The 22,179-nt window shown below is 36.1% G+C and overlaps 1 protein-coding gene across 6 annotated transcripts in view; it reads left to right on the top strand.

The window, feature by feature from the left end:
* Positions 1-22,179, top strand: part of CNTLN (centlein) — a 198,779-nt gene that overhangs the window by 12,682 nt on the left and 163,918 nt on the right. For all 6 annotated transcript variants that reach the window (XM_052777310.1, XM_052777313.1, XM_052777312.1 and 3 more), the window contains 2 exons: positions 6,689-6,777; positions 18,104-18,188. In XM_052777310.1, the coding sequence (XP_052633270.1) occupies positions 6,689-6,777; positions 18,104-18,188 (174 nt within the window). The remainder of the gene's footprint in view (positions 1-6,688; positions 6,778-18,103; positions 18,189-22,179) is intronic.

Below are 22,179 nucleotides of genomic sequence, written 5' to 3'. Positions count from 1 at the left end.
CAAGAACTAAGATACTCCTCATTTCTGTATGTCTTTCAGTAGGATAATGAACTACAATTACTTTCACTGTAGGCTGAGGGAAAATCCCACTTTTGGGGGGTTAGGCCATGTGCTCTGTCTTTTCTTTCATAATTCTTCAGTTCTGGAGTGCAAACTTGATCGCACGGTGAGCGTCTTTATCTGTCATTAGATGTGTTGTGAATAATCTTAGTTTTAATGAGTAATTTTTGCTAACTTTCTGTATTCTGCCTTGTGTATTTAAGTTCTCAGCTGTTCAAGGTACATTCTTGCTGATCTCTTGAGCTGTTAATGTACACTTGAGTAGGCTGAATGTTCGTTGGGTATGCTGAAGATTGATACATCCTAGGCCTTGACAGCTGCAATGTTTTCTGTGCCAACTTCAGACAGTCTAAGCAACATTTTTTTCGGAAGAAGTTGTTTGGCTCCCAAGACCATTCAGGGAACAGCCTTACCAAGTCCATTAATTGTGCCAAGAGCTTAAAAAGGCTGTTTAAACTTCTTTTTATTTTAAAACAGCTATAATTTCTGGCTAATACTCATTCTGTTATACAAAATGCTTAATTACTGATAGATTTAAATTAAACAGTTTTAGCTATTAAAATGTTGGGTGTGTTAAAGTGAAGAAAGTCACATTTTATGGCAACTTACCATTCATTGACGTTTTACTGTTTTATTGTCATAATGAGAAATTTTCTACATTTCCTTGTAAACTTTCTTTTTATGTAATTAAGTTCGCAGATTTTTAACTGAAGATGTTGTTTTATTTTTTTACTGGTAACAGGTATTTGAAGATGTATTTGTGTCCTTATTCTTCTGGCAGAGGTCCACTAGGGCAGGATGCTGCTTTGTTTTGTTTGCATTTACAGAAGTACAAATATGTAGTGAAAGGCATTTGTTGATTTAGATTAGAGTATCTCTTGATGTAATTACAGCACCGCTTTATAGTTCTGTGTGTGCTCACTCGTAGGTTACAGTAGTAACTTTAAATAGCAGTTCCTGCCATCATCAAAAATAAACAGCATTTATTGAAATGGCGTTGTTATGTAGTTCTGGAAATTCCAGTGATTTTTCACTTATTTCCAGATGACTTGGGAAGGTTTTTGTTTGTTTGTGTTTTTCTTTTTTTTTTTTTTTTTTAATGGACACCACTTAGCCTGTTCTGTTTAGCTGTTTGACATTTATTTAGTGCACACTGTTCACATTCAATATTCCTTACTGCAAGCAAGCTTTTTTATTTTTAAGTTAGGTTGGCTTTTTCATTCCTACTTCATCTACCGTTCCTTCAACACAGACAGAAATGTTGCAGAACTTACTTATGTAAGGAGTGGCAGTTTCACTGACATGCATACAACTTGGAGTTGATTTTACTCTTCCTTGGAAAGTAGTCTGTTTGTGAAATACTTATAGATGCTTTGAGGTTTATCTGAACTGTTTATTCAGTTAAGAGATCATTTGTACCTTAGTGTCTGTCTTCTCATTGGGAAGACAACTTAATGTTAATTGAAACTTTGTATTTTATGTATTATCAAAAAAGGTCAATTTCTGGGAGGCTTGGCAAAGGTTATGTAGAAACTAGATTGTCAGAAACTCAGTACATGCTGGATACTGTCACAACCCGTGCTGGACAGACCAGGGAGGGGTTGTGCTGAGCTCTGAATTCCCTCGGGCTAGATTAAGGTGAAGCAACACCAAATGATCAGTTGAATGTTTTATTTGTGGGAGAAGGAACCTGAACTTGGAAGGTGTAATGGTAGCTGGCGGGTTTTCTTACAACAAGAATTGTCATGAAACCGCGTCAGTAAACTGTGTAACACGTGGTAACCATATATGTCACTTCAGGTAAGACAATAAGGAGATCTCTCCTGTTGGGTCACGGGGTTCAGAGGGGACCTCCTTGCTTTCTAGACTTCTCCTCAGAGAGGAGCCTGCGGGGCGGCTGGATCCACTCCTAGTCCCAGGCTTGGTACAACGGTTTATGTCTAAAGGGATGAGGTGTAGGGATTATGGAAAAAAAGAGAGAGAGAGACAGACTGTGTCTAAAGGGATGAAGAGTAGGGGTTATGGGAAGAAAAAAGAGAGAGAAAAGAGAAAGATTTCACCAGCCCTGGGTGCAGTGTTGGTCCAGCCAGCCTAAGGGTCCAGTTCCGGAGGGTGCCCGCATGTGGGGCCTCAATTTGTTTCCTCTTATCATCTCTTTTTCCCTCCTTCAGGTCAGCACTTGAACTCATTAGGCTAATTAGATGTCATGTGCTGTTTGTGCTTCCATAACCTTTGGGAAGTGGGTTGGTGGGCTTGGGGGTCATTTGGGGAGTAACTTCTCCCTCCCTGCAGGTGTGACCGTTGTTTGACATTTGGTCAAACACGGTGACCTGCCCCCGAACTGCACGCCTAACCTGTGGTTCGGTTTGTTGTTATGCAGAACTTGCCCCACCACAATGTGTGAGACATTAACTGTTTCAGTCCCTCACATGTGGTGTTGCTATGCGGCCTTGCAAGCAACTTCCATTCCTTCCCTCAACTGCAAAAGCCAGGCCCTGGTCTCCATCACAGTGGGTGTTTGAGGCATTAACTCTGTCCAGTCTCTCATAGATACTCAGCAAAAATCACGGAAGGGATGTCAATATTTCCCTCTTGTATTGTACATAGATATATTTTGTACATATTTGTTCATTGGGAACAATTCAGTGTATGTTATTGTAGTTCTCCCTTTTTGTTGTTTTTTTGTAATGGAGAAATGCTGTGCTTACAAGTAGGTGTATCAAAGTTGTGCACTATTCTGTCTTCCTGTGATGCCTTGTGCTGTTCCCCAGCTGGGACCTGGAGTATGTAGGAACCTGCAGGGTAGGACAACAGGCAGCCACTGCTGCTTGTAGTGAGTCTTGTGATATTTGATAGTGCTTCTTGGAGTCATGCAGAACCCCAAGTGACTCAGCTCTTCTAGTAAATAAATAAATAAATAAGCAGAAAACCCAACAGCTACTTCTGTGGTCTTGTATATGTGACAGTAAGGGGAAAAGCTAAGGAAGCGTGATGGTAAGCAAATCCAAATCTTTAAACAGGCAAAGAAAACTGAACAGAACAAAGCTCGTGAGCTCATAAATCAGCATCCGAAACTTTGTTTGACTTAAGATTTTTGAGCATTTGCAGGTGGAATTCTGTTGGTACTTTGTTATATTTGGACTTCTGTGTGCTGTAATGACTTCATGGCCCTCAGACCAATTTATTAGTGATTTTAAGTAGTTTAAAAATACACAGTGAATTGTGTATTAAAGATACAAAAAATATTCACGCACTGTTATCAGTTCAGTTCTGCTCTCCGTATTGCTGATTAACTGAAAGATTTGAATTAAAATTATTTTAAAATTAGAGTTAGACATAGTTTATTGTATATAGTAGTTTAGTCCTCCATTATGATTCAAGATTTCTTTATACTCAAATTGGTGTCATTTAGAGTGTAAGAACTACTTACTGTCCTTCTAAATAATTGAAATCACATTTCCCTTGCTATTCTTTAGTGAGTTTTTGTTTGGCTTTGTGTTTTTTCTTTGCTGGGCTCCCAACATAAATACAAGATATTTTTAGATGTTAAAAATGCTCTGAATCTGTGTTCTGTATAGATCCTAATGCTTTTTGGAAGCCTGCAGTGTTTTTTCCAAATCTGAAAAACATTTTTATTTTTCATTCTGTTTCTGCCTGAGAAGAAGCAGTAGGTCATGCCTGGTTCACCATGTACACACATGGTAAGGCATTTTCGGGAGACGGTGGCTTTTTTGAGAGCACATGAAAAAAGTGCACACTTTTTTATAGTCTTCTAGACTAGATACATAGAAATCCAGTATATTAAGTGGCAGAAGGTGATAGCACACAACATGACATTGTACTTTTTTGTTTTTTTTAAGGTGATAGTCATCTGCTTGGTCTGAAGTGTGTAACCTAATTAATATGATGCTTGCTGTTTGTCTTTTAGCTTAACTCCTAGCTGAAAGTGAACTTATTTTTAGCACTTCTACAGAATAAAGACTTGGATACTGATGTGAAGTCATTTGAGTTCTTATTTGTATGATGTATGGCTTAGTTTTGGTGTTATCTTCAAAAAGTGAATGCAGTCATGCACCATAGTGCATCATAATCCAGTTAGTTACTGTTTGCTTGCATGCAGCAGGGTCACTTGCAGTTTTGAAAAGAGTCCTTACTGCTAACCCAATTTGGTTAGAGAAAGGTGATGTTCCTTTCAAGCGTTTTTAAAAAACAGTTTGTGCACCATTTCTTTCTACACACTTTTTTTTTTTTGTTAATTGTTCGGTTTTGTTTGGAAATAACCCAAAACAAAGTCTCCCTGTCAACACTTGAAAAGTTGTGTACATCCTACAAAGGCGATTAGATGAAATTTCTCTGGTTTTATGAAAGACAACCTTTTTCTTCTGTAGTCCAGTTTGAATAAGCTGATAATAGTCTTGCATTATAAGATCCTTGTGGCCAGAGCCTTTGTTTTATTTACTTTCTAACACTATCGGAAAGCTAGTTGGATTTGATAGTGGTGTGCATTCTTACAGTAGGTGGGTGAATTTTTCTGGGTTTACAGCAATACCTTGATAAGGCATCAAATCTCCATAAAGTTTTCTTCCTTGCTTGGCTGAAGCAGTTGATGGCATTTAAAGATTTAAATAAATGTAAACTAGAAATTACAGTAGTTGAAAGAGGAAGATATTTTTTAAGCCAACAATCATAAACACCCTCACTTACTTGCTCAGCATTTTTCTTAAGTTTTCTCTTAAGTTCAGCATTGTCTCACTTCTCTAAGCAATTTTAAAATTCAAAATATGTGCATTTCTAAATTTGAAAGAAAGACACATCAGAACTTTTAAAAAAAAATCTTTGAGGCTTTCCTCATAAATCATGGAGAAAATAGGCATAACCATCTCTCCTATTTCTTCTATAATCATTGTTAAAGTTCATTAAATCCATAATTCAATGTATTTGGCTGTTGTGGTATTCATCTTGATAAAATAATTTAGACTCAGTACACTGATAAATCTTGATAAAAGCCTGCTAGCTTTAGAGAGATCTTTTGATTTCATATTGAAGATCGTTGTTGTCTTGTTCTGAAGAAATAGAAGCATTAAGATGGAGTGATTGCCATGCGCTGGAACTGATAATTGCTTGTAAAGTTTGCTTCCTAGAAGGCAAAACTGATCAGGAGCAAATGAAAAGAAAATATAGCAAAACCAGAAAAAGCTATTTCTGTTCCTGAGATTTACTCTAATCATAAAGTATGTGGTCCTTATTGACTCTTGTGAGCCCTGTCATACTTGTAGTCTGTTGAGCTGTTTTTTGTCTTAGATAGCCATTGTTTTTAGCTGTTTCAAGTCATGGGCTCACAGTACTGTAACTAAAGGTGCAATCTGTTCATAAAAAATGAGAAAGAAGAAATTAAGTGGGAAACCTATGAAGAAACCAAACAGTGGAGGTAAAGATAGGAACTCAGGTCTTCTGTTTCATTTGATAATCAGGATTAAGCTAGAGTTGTGCAGAGATGAGATGAGATACTGTGTGGTTTGTTTAGCGATCTTAGTGAGGTTCTGGTTGACTAATGATACCTGCCCTATCTTAGTAGATTAGGTTCCAGAAGCTTGGGAGAAGAAGGAAGCAGGGAAATGAATAGCTGTAATAGTGTTGGTTTTCATTTTAGGTCGTATGTTGTCCTCATGCAAATTCTATTTTCTTTAACATTCAAAAACTAGTAAAAGGTAGACTAAGCTACACTCCGTGATTTTTACCTGTTCAGTAGACATAGCTGTGAATATGATGGTTTTGGCTTATTGATACCTATTTTTATGTTAGGCTGCTTTTAGCAGGTTTGGTCTTAGTCCAGTCCATGGTTTATGTACATATGTTTTCTTACCGTTCTTCTTGTCTTCACCTTTTGCTGATTTCCTCGCCCCGCCCCTGAATTTTTTATATATTTAACACATTATGGTTTTAGTTTGTAACATAACTACATCAATATTGGTGCTTCCAGTAATAAAACTCTATTGGAATAAAAATACACCAGTGCAAAATAATAACTTATGTGTAGCAGAAAATACAGATCTGGAAAAAGCTTTTAGCTGACTTCTAGTTTTCACAAACTTTAAGTGTATTTCTAAAGAACATTGTTTTCTTGCTCTCACTTGAGAGTTTCTTCAGAAGCTTTTATATAATGCTCGTTAGCTGAGCATATGTTAGAAGACTGATTTACTGTCTGTTTTGAAATAAAATCTGAGCTGCATATGGTGAAACTTAATGTTGAAGCATGTATTCCAGGATCAATGTTTATTAATAGAAATTGTCCTGCTGCTAGAAATACCAGTACTGGATATAGCAAAAGGCAGCCTTTTTTGAATAATGTTTATTTCTGCTGCCTTATGTCACATTGTGTACTCTTTTATTGTTGGTTATAGGTCTTTGTCTTCCTTCAAAATTCTGTATGGTTAAAACTTTGTTTATTCAAGAGAACTGTTTGCCATGTTTTTTTATTCATGGGACAGTGAGAAACTTGGGAATTCTCACTAGAATAGAGGTGGGTTTTTTGTAATTGCCTTTTGAATATGCACAGTGTAACATTTTTGTCTATAAAAGGTGTAGCATACGTTTAATGTATTTTTGTCTTTTTTTTCCTGCTTCTAAGGCTGATAAAGAATTTGTGTGGTCTCTGTGGAAACATCTCCAAATGTCAAGTCCAGATCTTACTCAAGCTGTCAGCTTGGTTGTGGAAAGGTAAGTTTCAAGATTTAACATGATACAAAAATGGAAAAGAAACAACCCTCCCACTGCTGATACCATATTCTTTATCTTTTTAGTTGAGAACTATGTAGGATTTTGAAAATGTGTTACAAAAATTCCATTGTTAAATTTTGTCAAGAGTACCTAGAATATGTTGCAACTTTCCTTTTCTGGTATAAGTTGATGTATACTTGAAAATGTGTTTTCACTGAGATTGCTGTGCTGCAGTTGAATTCAATTTTGAAATTATAATTACTCTGTTTTTCTGTCGAAAGAGCAAGAGGCGGCAAATGACATTTTCTGTTGTCATAAGTGGTTGGATAACAGTTACATGTATAAATTATGTTCACCTGCATTCTTAAAGAAGTGAAAGGCTATGACATAGTAACAGAAGAGATGACTATGCAGTTTCATTATTGCTTCTCTGAGGATATTAATGATGACGTTTTCCTCATGGTACTTACATACTATCATCTGATTCCTATAAGTATTAGTAATCATCATAGTATGTGATTCATTGTTTTAGAATGCTGTTATTTACAAATGCAGAATTTTTGTAGGCCAAAGATAAGGAGAATGTGTATGAGTTGGTAACATGACTGTCAGAATTCAAACACTTGATTCTGTTCTCGTCAAAAGATTTGTCTGTTCTGTCTCTCAGGGTGCCATGAGTTCCCTCCTTTAAAATGAAAAAGTGAATTCTTTTAAAAAGAAAAAATGGATTTTAACTTCTTTAAATGGCTAGTCAGTGTTACTTGGGAAGCTTTTCATAGAGCCAGGAGAGGTCCTAGCTACTTTGGATTTCTGTTCAGTGCTTTGATCTTGAAAGGCATATTTTGTTTGTTCACATCTTTCCTTTCTTGACTTGATCAGTAAATGTTCTTCCTGTTCTGAAAATACAGCATTAAGTTCTTTAGCTGGGAGTGCATTCACTATGGTGTTGTCCCATCTCCTGCATTGCATAAAGCAGTGAAAATTTTGTCCAAAAATATGGTGTGATCATGTAACTAGAGCTAATGTTGTAAAGCATTCATATCCAGGGGAAGAAATTGATGATGTAAGCACATACAGCTTGTTTTAAGACAGCTGTTACCTGAGAGTTTACATCTGGTCACCAATGATGATGTCAAATAACTTCTGGCTCTGTACTGGGACAGTTACCTGCAGAGAGTAGTAGCTTGGCTTTTAGGGCAGTGTACTACTTTCACACTACTTGCATGTTTCGATTTGGGAAATAATTTTAATATGTGAGGAAGACTTAGGAACAGATTTACAGCATCCCTCATTTATGTTGAAATGCAGATTCTTACTGACTTGTTTTATGATAAAATTTGGTCATATTTTCATGAGGGCAGTGGTGGTAGTATTGATCTTTCCTTCTTCGAACTTAAAAAAAAAAATCTCAGAACTGCTTAAAATATATAAATATAGTATTTAATGTATATGAACATACATTATATGTATATAAGCACAAGTATATTAAAAACATTAAAAAATTGCTTTGCCTTAACCACATTCTGTAGATAGCTGAACAATATGGAAAATTTTAGCTTTTTCACATGAAACTTAATAACGTAGGAACAGAGGTGTTCAGGCTTATTAACATTTTTGATTTGTGGTGCATTTAAAAAATAATCAGGATATTAGGACAAATTGAAGCGTAGAGATGTTAGAAAGCTTGCATTTAAATAATGGTGAACACAATGAATTATCTGGAGTTCTTGAACTGTATGCCTATATAAGATACAGTCAGTCTTCTTTGTTTATCCTTCTTCAGGTCTAGGAATATTTTTTGCTTGGTAGTTATCCCTTGCTTTAAATTACGTAGTACTTTACTTACAACAGAAATTGATAATTGTGTGTGCATTATCCCGATAGATACAATGAACATGGGGCTCTTAAGATACCACCTTGATGCCCACAAGCATGATAATGAGCTGAATTTTTTTACAGTGGTAGGACATGTTTGTGAAACCCTTTTAATGTAGTATTCAGCCTATCAGAAGACTCACTACAGAAATCTGGTGTATAATAATAGTGTATTATATAAGAAGGTAAAGATGTATTCTGGGTGTGTGCTTTGTGCTTTGTGTAGAGGCTGGTGATTGGTACTCTTATCTGAAAGCGTGACAACATACTTCTATTAAGGTGCTTGTCTAGTTTTTCATGTCCTCTCTTCTTTCAGAAGAACACTAATGCTTTAGAAAACCTCTTGTGAACTCAAGGCTATACATCTCTATGATACCTTTCCTGTGCTTCTCAGAGTTATGGAATTAAGAAAGAAGAAATTGCTTCTGCAGCATCGTTTTAGGTGTTGTCATTACCCCAGAGAATCCTGGAATAGGCTTGGATAAAACCCTTTCAGTATATAGGAGTTTTATTAATCACAGCTTTGAACTTTGGGGTTGCTTTGATTTGACAGATGGAGCAATAGCATGTATTTTTCTCTTTAATTGATGTACCTTCATCTCTTTTGCTTGAGAACGGTCTAATTGCTGCTTTGGAAATAATTTCTAGCCTAGCTTTACTTGTGAATCTTTTGTACAACCAAATTACAGCTCCATATATTCTCTCCTAACTTTTCCAGCTATAACTTCCCATAATCTTTTCCGAAGTAGCTTCTGTTTCATGACTGTACCTCTTCACACTCTCATCTTTTCAGAAAAGTTTTTGTCTTACTCCCTACCTTATAGCAGTAAATTTTTTTTATATATATTGCTACAGTGTCAGTTTGTCTCAGTTCTAATATGTTGATTAGATTGCCAGGGAATCTGCTACCTAGCACTGCTGCTGTCCAGAAAATTACAGGACAAGTGATTTTCTTGCTTTGTATTTTTCTATATTTTACACGTTTGTATCAGACAAGAACAGGAAATGGAAAATTTACACTGAAATCTGATTAAAAACCAGCTTGAGTCTTCTTAAGACAGCTTTTTCCCTTCACATCTATATTAGGAACAACGTTGACCCAGTCATATCCAAATTGATAATGTTTTCCATCTTGCCCTTGCGTACTAGGAGATTTTGAGATAGATACAAACAGAATGAAATCGATTTGAACCTTTTGTTGTTTCTGCCTGTGACATGGATACCATCAATGTTTGCAGAGCTTCATTTTTCGCTGTGTTCTTTCCCCAAAAAACTCCATAACCGAGATACTTTCAGTGCCCACCAAGACTTTGTTACAGACTACGTGAGATCAGAATCCAGCTACCTAATGGAAGCAGAGAGAATCTAAGAAAGCATAGTCATGTGTATCCTAGATCATATGTAAAATGAACCAAACAATATTGTCTAGTGGATTTCAGTCTTTAAATTGATGAAAGCAACAGCCAGACTTTCTTGAGGAGAGTACAGTGACAGGAATAAAAAGATGCAGATGTGAAAGGACAAAATGTTCACTTACAACCTTGTACACCACAAATGTGTGATGAATAAAAAAGAAAAAATATATATTAGAAATTGAGTGGACAGTACTAGCCATACAGTCAGGTAATTTATATTTGTAGCATGAATTTATTTTTGTAGCATTAGACAATTTCTTACTGTATCTTTTTCTCAAATAAGCCAGGAAAATGTAAAAGGTATAATTTGGGGGACATAGGGGGGAATTAATAGTAGGTTTCCATTATTTGTCTGCTATTTTGAAGTGCTTTCATGGTCCCAAAATAGAAGTTCGCCTGCCCTAAAATTGTAAAAATGTAGCTGGTACCTTTTTATGGCTGTGCTGTTGATTCCTGTAATACAGCAATGATATTTTACTTTTCAGCAGTCTTTGCAGTTCTTGCTGGATAACTGTAACTATATTCCCATTTTAATATTCAGATATAAACAAAAAATTATCTTTACTGTGCAAATGAGAAATGCCTTTGGGGATATGTAAAAACCTCCAGGTATTTTCAAACAAGCCATTGGAAAAAGTACTACTCATGTTAGTGTACTTTCCAGCTACTTTAAATACTATTGATCTCAGTATTATGTAAAGAGCATGCTATTTCTAGTTCACTGCCTTTTGAAACATTCTTTTTTTTTTTATGATGATGAGTTGAAAAAAGAAAGGGCTAGAAAGTACTTTTTACAGGTAAATGCATGTGTAAACTCAAATAGAGTTGGGGTTCAGATGAGAGTATCAAAGGTTTTGAAATATTTTTATAAACTTTGAGAGCTCTCCTTTAAGACTCTTCTCTTACAATACATGAAATCTTGACATGGGTCAACTGACTCTAATTTTCCTCTAGGGCTTCTAGCTGACTCCTTTCCTTTCTTCTGGAACGGAGATGTAGCAGGATCCATTAATGATCAAACTGTGGCAGTGATACAAGATTTGGTAGATGTAAACGGGGATTGTATTATGCTAGATGGTATTGTTACAGGTAGTTACATTTGGCAAGCTTGCCTTACATAAATGTTTTTCCACACCTAAATTCCAAGTGTGCTGTGTCTTGCAAGTCTTAACGAAGAGCAAGAATGGATTTACCATTTCAGGCCACTCTAAGAAACAGTGGCAACCTGAACGTTAGTGCCAGTTATTCAGAGGGAGTTTTGTTATTGTCCTTCCTGGGGAGTTACATCTGTCTAAAGGTGTACAAATGGACGAAAACATGGCTGAAGAGCAAGCAATCAGAAATAACCAAAGAATTTTTGGAAAGGTAATTGCAGCAACTTATGCTGTGGTTTGCTGCATCCTGGTGATAGCAAATTGTGGAAGAAACATTGAACAGGTTCACGCAGATTTCTCACTGACTGATGACATGCAGATGTACTAAAAAGGACAAGTACTTTTTATGTAAAAGGATAAGTGAATGTGGTATATGAATGAACAATATAGATTGCTGTTGTTAGTTGGAAAATAATTAAAAACTGTATCTTGCATCTTTTGAAGGGATGATAAATACCTTGCAGAAGCTTTCTTAAACCACTTAACATTTTACTCTTGTGCAAATTAACAGGAAACAAAATGACAGGAGAACGAGGAAGTAAACAAGATCTAAGACATTTTTAAAGGCCATTACCGTTTTGTCTTTCTGAGTTTAAAATAAAGTGGGCTCCCTAGTTATTATCACTTAATAAAGTGGACAGAATAATAGAGCATAAGAGTACAACCTTTCTGTCTAAGGTCAAATAATTGTGATTTTCTACAGTTGATGAAAGTTTAATATCCTGTTTCATTAAAAATTCTCAGAACATTGAACATAAGTCAACATTCCATGGAGAAGAAGGTATTATGCAGCTTGCATGTGTGCATATCTGCATATCGGAGCACAAAATATTGACATGATAATTGCAGTCAAGCCTGATTGAACAGTGGCCTGTGGGAATTCAGCTGGTGTTGTACCAACTGGATGGCTGCTCAGGACACAGTTTGAAATGCAAGGTGCAAGTTAGCACTTTATTCAGCACAGGCAGGCATCATTTAAAAATCCTGGGGGGAAACCCTGGTGATGTGCAGATGTTAAAGCAGTCTGTTCTGAAGTGCTGATATTTTGAACACTGTAAGAGACTTGTGTATTTTAGATGAAAAATGTTTGCGAAATTATTAGGGAAAAAGTCACTATTTTCTTTACTACTCTAGTGTAAAAATATGTTTAGTATTTTATGTACATTGCTTAAAATAAGAGGCCTTAATAAATCATCTAAAGAATTAAATCAAACAAGTCAGAGATGCAAGAAAAATTAACTTTTCTGTAATGATGCTTTCCCATTTTGATACATATCATGGAATATAGAACTGGCTCTAAATAATTTACTAAGGAAATAATTTAATTTTAAAAATTTTCTTTAATTAGATCTTAAAATATTTTTGTAAAGAGACAAAAATAGGTGTATGCAATTTTGCTATAGAAAATAACTGCTGTCTTAGAAAAGTGCAAAATGTATGGTATCAATTCTTTTTTGCTCCATGCTGTCTAAATCTTTTAAAAGTACTACTTATAAGTATTAAAAGAAAAAATAATCATAATGTGCATCAATTATAATTCATTGTGAAGTATAAGTATCGTCTAGAATCTGAGGTGTAAATAAACTCTCTATTAAATGAAAACTATTTAGCTCTATTTTTTTTCTCTTAATAGGTACACAGAAACACAGTAAGGTTTCTAGTTGGAAGATTAAGGGCATAGGCTCTGTTTCTGCTAACCACTGACTGTGCAAATGCAGGGCTGTGGCTGTACATAGTAAATTACAATACCGGTGCCATATTTACAGTAACATTGACAGTCTGTGCTCTACAACTTCACTTTGCACATGGGCGATTCATTATCTATTTAATACCAACATTGAATGTATGCACTTGTGTAAGTCTGTCTGTAAAAAAAGTTGGAAGACCAGGAGAGATGATAATCAAATTAAATTACATAGCAGGTATTTTGTAGCCTTTCTAGTTCTGCAGCCCTTTAGATTCAAAGAGATATCCTACAAAAGCAACAGTATTTCTAGAAGCAGTTTATTTTTAGTTATATAGGTATACTGTTAAAATATAGCCTTTGTTCTTTTACCAAACAGCCCAAAGTTTGCAGTGTAATCCTGACTTTCTTAGCTATTTAAGGCCAAATTTGTAGGCACATTTGTTTGTGTTTTTTTTTTTTAAATCCTGCTGTTTGTAAAACTGAAAGGACATGAAACATGTAAACAGCAAATTCAGTTTATTAGTTAAAATTATTTTCATTTAATTGATGTAAAAATGACATATAATTATATACAACTCTGAATCACTTTTTCTTGACAAATGGTTAATTGCTTGGCTGATTAAGACCTGTATTAGGATACAAGATACTTCTTTTCCCACACTGCTTTTGCTGAAGATTTTAGGAAGCATGGTGTTTCATAAACTTCAACAAACTTCTGGTGTTTTAAAATCTTAAGGTTTTTGTACTGCATATTCTGTTTTTGTATGTCATTCGTAGTTAAATGTTTCCTTATGGTCTAACGTTTCATTTCTGACAAGCCATTAAAAATGTGCCAAACCTCAAAAATATTATCCTGTCCTGTTGTGTAGAGTATAGCATAACAGAGGAGAAAAATTGTAACACAGCAAAAAGGTTATGATTAAGACTATTTTCTTAGTTTCTTCATTTTTGTGGGAAGCTGAATCTCGATAATCTTTGTAGCTAAATACATCTGTGTTAAACATTTAAAATAGGTAGTACTCATGGGAAAACTGATTGGAGCTTAAAACTTGTACAAATTGACAGCCTCTCTTCACTCCATTTTTCATCCTAAAGAAGTCTGCAAATATTCTTAGCTCACATCATTATTGCTCATCAGTGGTTCTAATTAGCTAAACAGGAGTTTGTCTCAGTCATTGATCATCATCAGCTTCTTGACAGTGCCTGAATTTTTTTCCCCCATATTCCAGTGGACTTTTTTAATGTATTGTAAATACATAACTGCTCAATTAATAAAGTTGGTCGAATATTTTTCTTAATATGTTACCCTTCTAAAAAAGAGGTGGTGACTGCTGCAATTCTTATCAACTCTTAGTTCAAGGTGCAACAGCAGATCCAAACATGATATGTAAGTTCCAGTCAGTCATACTACCTTGAGTGATTGGAGGGAACTGTCCTGTAACAAGTATTGGAAGCCGTCGTATGCCACCAGGAGAAGCTGCTGGTAAAGTTCCATATGAGGTTTCAATTTATGCTTTAGGCTTCTGACAACATCCATTGTGTGCTTAAATTCTGATAATTAGGATTTTTCTTTAGCTATGGGTAGTAATTGGTGAGACTATTTTTTGGGGCATTACTATAGCCTGTGCTATGTAGAGAGCCTGAAAGAAAACCTCAGAAAGCCAAAATAAATTGAATTTACTTTAAACTTTTCCCACTCATTATGAAGACAATAGATCTGTATTTATGAACTTCATTCCTTGACAGCTTTGTTTGAAGGACTGTTTGAGCATTGGATAGACAGGGAAGATACTGCATTTACCTAGAAATGCACTTTGAACCATTGGCTAGTGTGTGCCTGTCTTACAGGCACATTTTTTGCTTTAACAAAGGTATGTTTTTTTTCTCTCTAATCCCAGACTTTATTCTTCAAACCTCTTTCATGCAGCCTTGTCCTAAAGTCACAGGGCTCCATAAATTCTTGACTACCAATAATACACCAGAATTAGCTGTGCATACTACTTTTCAGTTCTCCAGAACAGTTTTTTCTTTTGCTTTGTTCTTGGCTGTTTTATTCACTTTCTTCCCATACTCTCTTTAAAATAATAAAAAAACCCCAAACACCGCTTCCCCCCACCGCTCCCCCCAACTGTAGAGTTCTTTTGAGCCTTGCTTTGGGAAATCTACCTGACCCATCAGGTTTTCCAGTCAATTAATCCATTAGAAAACAAGTTTAATACATTTTCAAGTGATGATTGCATAGCTGAGTTAATAGGCTGCTTAATTATCCAGTATTTGTGTTCAGTTGGGCCTCTTTTTTTAAAAAGGCTGACTTTGTGAGAGGAGATAGTGGTTAGAGGAGTTGGGAAGACAATGGCATATTGTGAATGGTAGATATAGGATGAGTGGTTAGAACAGTGGTTTAATTTAAGTAGAAATATAAAATAAAAACACTTGAATTAAAACGGAGAGGGAAATACATCACTGTGGAAACAAAGAATGCATAGGACATGTCAGCCAGCGGTTAAGGTCAGGATACTTTTGAGGGCCAGAGGCAATGCTATTCAGTGGTTCATGGGGCTTATGTGTGTATGTATTTTATTGTATGTTTCTGTGTCTGCACATTACTATTCTAAGTCCTTTGTAGTCAAGACCTGCCTTGCTTTTTGTCTTCTGAAGCTCTTAAAATTTTGGATCAAGCAGTTATGCATGTGTCTAATCTTAAATTCATAGGTTGTCTAGCTGTAATTAAGACCTGAGGAAACTTGGACTGCTATAATACTTACAGTTTAGACATAGATTAATATAGGTCCATCACTTCCTCAGATAGGTTATGGTGTAATGTGCTTATGGGAGAGAGATACCTTCTTCCCAAAATATTTGGGGTTTCTGTACTCTAGCTATTATCTTTGAAAAAGGGTAATTGTTGATAGCCGTTAAGGACCCTTTAGCAAAGTAATTAAGTATGAAGAAACATTGGTATTTTTATACTGGAGCAGTTTTTGGTTCATTTAAGTTGTGCAATAACGTACACTACCTATCACAAACAGTATGCGTGTTTAAGGAATACGCACAAACTTCGGTGATAAGTATTATACAAATAATCTATTTACCAATATTTTTCCTTACTAACTCCTAATTTTTAAAGTTGTCTAATGTCTTTTATTACAAAATTTTATAAGCTTATCAGGAAGTCTTTTACCATTTTTTTAAAACGTGACTGGGAATGTGGTTTCTGTAAGCTAGTTGCACATTATAAGCAGTGTGGGTCAGTTTCATTAACTGTCATGTTTGTTGTTTTCTCTCTTGTGCCTCCTGTTTTGCCCTTAGGTGTTTTTAAAGGACATCACAGTGTAACCTTTGGAATATACCAGATAACTTCATATTTGCATGGATCTCTGTAGTTACAGTCTACTTAGTTCAGTTTTAGTAGATGTTCAAAGAGAAACTATGAAAAACTGGCTGTACTATGTATTTCACTGTTCATGTCTTCCTAGCAACCTATAATGACAATTTCTTGATGCTTCTGATTGCAGGTGATCAGATGCTTTGAGTTCAGGATCTGATGTGCATTTTTCTGTTAAGTTTCTGTCTCAAGTTAAAATGTTAAATACCTTTCAGACATGAAATGTCTTTTGGAATACTTGTTGAATATTCATGGTTTCACTTTTCTCTGCTTATTACAGCTCCTGAATTATTTTCTTTGTCGAAGTAGATTTTTTTTTTAATGCCATACAACTGCTTAAGATCCCATATATTTTTGTTTCTCCTAGCTAAATGTAATTTAAATGCATATCTTTTCAGCTAGGCTTTTCTTAGTTTTCTTCCAGTGCTGCTGTATCTGTAGTAGGAGAGTGCTACTTACAGTTATGATGCCTTGAGATCTTGGTTTCTGAAAGCCTTGCTTTAAATTCCATACCACTTTTATTTAATTCTTTATTTATTCAAGATCAGACTAGATATTTTAGCAGTCATAGAACTTGATTTAAAAAACATGTTATTGAATGGCCTGTGGCGACAATGTAGTTTAGCCTTTAAAATCACCGGTAACAGTGGAAGACACTGTAATATATAATAGCAGAGAAAGATAATTGTCTATATATCTACTATCCTTACTGGTCTGTCTTACAAAATGCTTCACCAGATGAAGCCTTTTGTACATAGCTGGATATTCTCATCCACTTTTGATCAGATTTACAGACTCATGAGTACCACTCTCCCATTCCCTTCCACCTCTGAAACATTCCCATTTTGGTAGAGCAAAAGTTGTGCAAGTAGGATTCTCTGGCTTCTAGGGGTGGCTTATATCCAGCCATGGTGGAAGTTTAACTGTATTGTGAGAGCAGGGATAATCTGAATGAGTTTCTGCTTCTCTGTCACCTGTGGTGCTGGGGATGCCTGAAGTATTTGGCCATTTTTAGGGAATAAATTTTTCTCAGACCTGTTGTCGCAGATCTATGGTAGGAACTCTGTCTTGTGCTACGGAATCTCTGTGTATCCTTACTATTGCAACATTTGTTTTCTTTCTACCTAAACCAGAAGCCAGTAAGGGCATCAACATTTAAAACTTGAGTCAAGGAATAGGATAGCAATGAGATGAGGTGGTTTGTTAAACAAAGTGTTAATGACTCATCAGCTGTTTTTCTACGAAGTATTGCAGAGCTGATTATAGCCCTGCACTTATTAACCACATAGAGAGGGTCTGCTTGTCTCCCTTACCCAAGCTTCTGAGCTGTCTTTCCCTGGTAGAAGTTACAGGTTCTATCCATGTGAAAGATAGTAAAATAGTTATCCATGATGTTCAAAAGTGTTTTCAGACATAGAAACGCCATGTAGCTGAGAGAAGGACTTCACAAACCCAAGCAGCTTGGTGGCTCTACATTGCCAAGAAGGGAAAAAAGCATTTTGTTCCATCTATGGACAAGTACACTTCATGCATTTGGGAAAGATTGAGACAGATTATTTCAGCTGCTTAAAAATGTATTTTAAGACCTTTTGCTTCTGTTTCTTTTTGAGCAAAGTTGTGTTAGCTGTTTACAGATGTAGTTTGCTGTCACTTGCCATATGGTCCCTGATTAATTCTGCAAGGCCTGTCAGCTTCAGATAATTTAATTTTCTGTGCTTTAAAATGACATTCATTATCGGGACATGAAAAATTTAAATGATTAACTGCAAATTATGACTAATAAAGTGTCTATTTTTTTATTTGTTTCCAGAGAAAAGCAGAAAGCTGAAGTCAAGGACAGAAGGGTGTTAGAGATTTTGCAAGCCAAAGACAGCAAAATAGAAACCCTAGAACAGGTTCGTATTATGTTTACATAGAGCAGTTAAGAAAACTTCTGTCATTGATACCAAATTTATTTTACCTAAGATGTGAAAATAGTTTGCTGTTGTGTCTTAAGGTGAAAGTTGCAGGTGATTCAGAGATTATAACCTTCTGATAAAGTATTAATTTAACTCTTCTAAGTTGTTCAAACAGTTGATGTTTCACCTAAAAAGTCCCATATGATTTTAGATGAAACTTTTTCTGAAAAGTTTTATCGACTCTTTGCCTTATTTTGCCTAATGGACTAATGTAAACTTGGATTTTAATGTAGAAGAGTTCTGGCTATGTTTAGGTTTGTAATGTGCCTGTGGTTTGGAAGGATTTGCCATCCTGACAAATATAAAAATAAGAGATTTCTAGAGTAGTGAGGACTAAACATGTAGTATCCTAAAAGCAATACAGCTATGTATTTTACTGTTACTAACCTATAACAATATTTATTAAGTTAACTGTTAGCATAAACTGTAAAACAATACTGACAAATCCAAAATGTCATACATAAGTTTTACATCATGTGTATTCTCTATTGAACTGTTCATTCAAAACTGAGTGCTGTGTATCAGTAAAAAAATTTTAAATGAAGACCATGTATTGAGCCAAGCCATGGGTGAAATTGAGGAAATATGAGTGCATTTTCTAAAAATGAAAATAATTATTTGAAAAGTCTTTGATTACTTCATAGTATTTGAAATATGATACTTAGGAAATCCAACACTAACAAATACTAAATAAACACAAGAAAACAATAAACGTTGCACCTTCCTTTTCTCTGTGAATCTCAAATGACTACCTTCTCAAGACTATGAAGAGAACAGAATGTGCTTTTCCATATTATTAAGAATGTTAATAAGAAAAAAGTCATAATCAGACCAAGTGTGATATGGAGAGAGAGAAAAAGAATTAGAATTACTTCACAGATAATAAAACTGATACCAAAACCAGAAATTGGGTGTGCTTTCAGATGTCTGAATCTTGCAGTTCCTGGGGATAAAAGGCTGATTGGTACGTAGTTTTTCATAGAATCACAGAATGGTTGAGTTTGGAGGTTGTCTGGTCCACCACCCCTGCTCAAGCAGGGTCACCTAGAGCCAGTTGCCCAGGACCATGTCCAGACAGCTTCTGAATATCTCCAAGGATGGAGACTCCACAACCTCCCTGGGCCACCTGTGCCAGTGCTCAGTCACCCTCACAGTGAAGAAGTGTTTCCTGATGTTCAGAGGGAACCTCCTGTGTTTCAGTTTGTGCCTACTGCCTCTTGTCCTGTCACTGGGCACCACTGAACAGAGCCTGGCTCCGTCCTCTCTGCACCCTCCCTTCATGTATTTGTACACATTGATGAGATTCCCCCTGAGCTTTTCCTTCTCCTGCCTGAAGAGTCCCAGCTGTCTCAGCCTTTCCTTATAGGAGGGATGCTTCAGCATCTAAATCGTCTTCATGGCCCCTTTCTGGTCTCATTCCAGTAGCTCCATCTCTCTTTTGTACTATGGAGCCCAGAACTGGACACAGGACTCCAGGTGTGGCCTCACCAGTGCTGAGGAGAGGGCAAGGATCACCTCCCTTGACCTGCTGGCAATACTTTGCCTAATGCAGCCCAGGATACCATTTACCATCTTTGTCACAGTGGTACTATATTGATGCATGGACCCCAGCATACAAGGTTGCATGGGGTTGTTCCTCCCTGGGTGCAGGCCTTCTCATTTCCAGTTGTTGGATTTCATGAGGTTCCGTTCAGCCCATTTCTCCAGCCTGTCCAGCTGCTGAACAGCGGCATGGCTCTCTGGCATATCAGCCACTCTTCCCAGTTTTGTGTCATCAGCAAAACTTGCTGAGGGTTTGCTCTGCTTGATAATGCAGATCATTAGTGAATTTTCTTACATTTCTGATGGCCCTTACTAGGGTCTTGCTTAGTTGAGGTAAGTTTTGTAGCCAGTGGTGTAAACTGAGGTAGGTTTCCAGAGCTTACCTACTTCTGGCTTGTTCAAAATAAACCTGATACACCTACGTTTTATAAACCAGCAATGCATGATTATTTCTGCATTTCTACCCTATCCTTAAGTGAAAGAGAAAATACCTGTGTAAGAAGTTTATAAGGATTTGTGTGTGGTAATGTGCTTTTAAGAAGGGCTGCCTGCTGTGGCAGCTTCTGAACCTGTGGTGTGCATCTTCATGGGATTGCTGTCTGTGGTTTCAGATCAGTTTCAGAAGCCGAAATTGAAATTGATCAGAAATCTGAAATTGATAGTGTGATGCAGTTACCATTGGGAAGTAGAGAGAAGCTGAAAATGTAACTAGAACCAAGAAAAAGTGGCAGCTGGGAAAAGGAGGCTTCGTAAAATGATGGGAGGAGTTAACAGATGAGGAGGATGGAAGCTGCTTTTCTGATGATTGTCACAACTTCAAGGCATGTTGTAATACAGCCCTTTCAAATAGCTTCCCTTAGAGTATCATTAACTTCGGGGGGGCTTGTGAAGGGCACCAGATGGTGCCAATGGCCAGTGCTGTATATAAAAGCTGTGTACAAAGGTGGTGTCATTCTGACCTTCTTGCCTCATCCATTGGCTGGGATGCCACAGGATTGAAACAACAGGGGGATCATTTTCTGAATTTTTGGAGTGGTTTTGGTGGTTTGGTAATCAAAGTCTGGAGCTGGCATAGAGAACAATGTACTAAGGAGCATTCTCATTTATTTTGGGTTTTTTTTTTATTTGTTCTTTCTTTGTTCATCTAAGGAAAAAAAATACTATTTGTGTAATTAACATGCAAGTAGGTTGCTTATGGAACTGTGAGTTTTGACAGTAATGACAATGAATGCTCTTTTCTGTAAACTGTAGACAGCAAGACTTCAAGGCTGTGTATTGCAGTCTACCAATCTGTTATGTCTAGGAAGGTGAGATTATCCAGTCATTCTTCTGCTGTTTTTCCCTTCCCCTTCATGCATCATACAGATATACCAGTTGCAACAATATAATTTGTCATAGGGTATTTATTTACTAGGAATTTCTGAGTCGCCACCAAACAGCTGATTGTATTGAATCCATGCTGAATAAGGGGAAAAAAGGCAAATAAATGATGTATCTCATAATTCAACATGTATCTAAGCTGATATTGCTGCCAGAAACAACAACAAAACCCTAGAAGGAGAACATGAGATAATCTTTCTTCTCTTGTATTCTGCTTAGACTTTGTGCTGACATGCATAAGAGCCCTTTTAAAATTACTGTAAATAAGAAAGCATATTCTCCAGATCCTAGGTGAGATGCATGTAGTTATTTAATACTGAGAGCTAAATTAGCCTTATTTGTAATGAGATATTTCAACTGTTTGAAGGGTTTCCATTTTAATGGATATTACTGAAGATCAACTAAAGTAATTAATTTAGAAACTTACGACTGAGAAGATGGTCTTTAATCACTTTTTTATAACCTAAATGGGAAAAAAAGGTGCTCAAATATTCATGAGAGTGGGACTTGTGGCTTTAGTGGTAAAAATCAGTGTAAATCACAGTTTTGCAAAACTTCTGCTGTCTCATATCTTTGGAATAGAGTACATGCATATTATTAAACATTTTAAATATGAAATAATGTGGAGCATTTAAAAATGTACTGTTCAAATAAATATAGTATTTATTGAAGCACTTAAGTTTTTTTTCATCTATTAGTGCACATACATTCAGTACAAAATATATTGTACTGGAGTTTTCCATTGTATTTTTCCCTTTGTTCCTTCTTTTTTATAATTCTTGTCTTTGTAATTGGTAACTTTTGGTCTTGGTAGTCACAGCTGTGCCTTGTCTGGCATATACATATTTATTCTAAATGCTGTGTGGTAAAAATCTTACTTCTTAAAGGTTGGCAGCTAGATTGCTATACTGATCTTATTACTGTAATTTTTGTTTTACACAGTGGCTCAAAACTCTTTTCTCAGTAGTTATGTACCCTTGCCATATATCTGTGTGTTTCAAGGAAA

Source organism: Harpia harpyja, chromosome Z (assembly GCF_026419915.1).
Source record: "Harpia harpyja isolate bHarHar1 chromosome Z, bHarHar1 primary haplotype, whole genome shotgun sequence".
NCBI classification, from domain to species: Eukaryota; Metazoa; Chordata; class Aves; order Accipitriformes; family Accipitridae; genus Harpia; species Harpia harpyja.
This window is presented reverse-complemented; position numbering and strand designations above follow the sequence as displayed.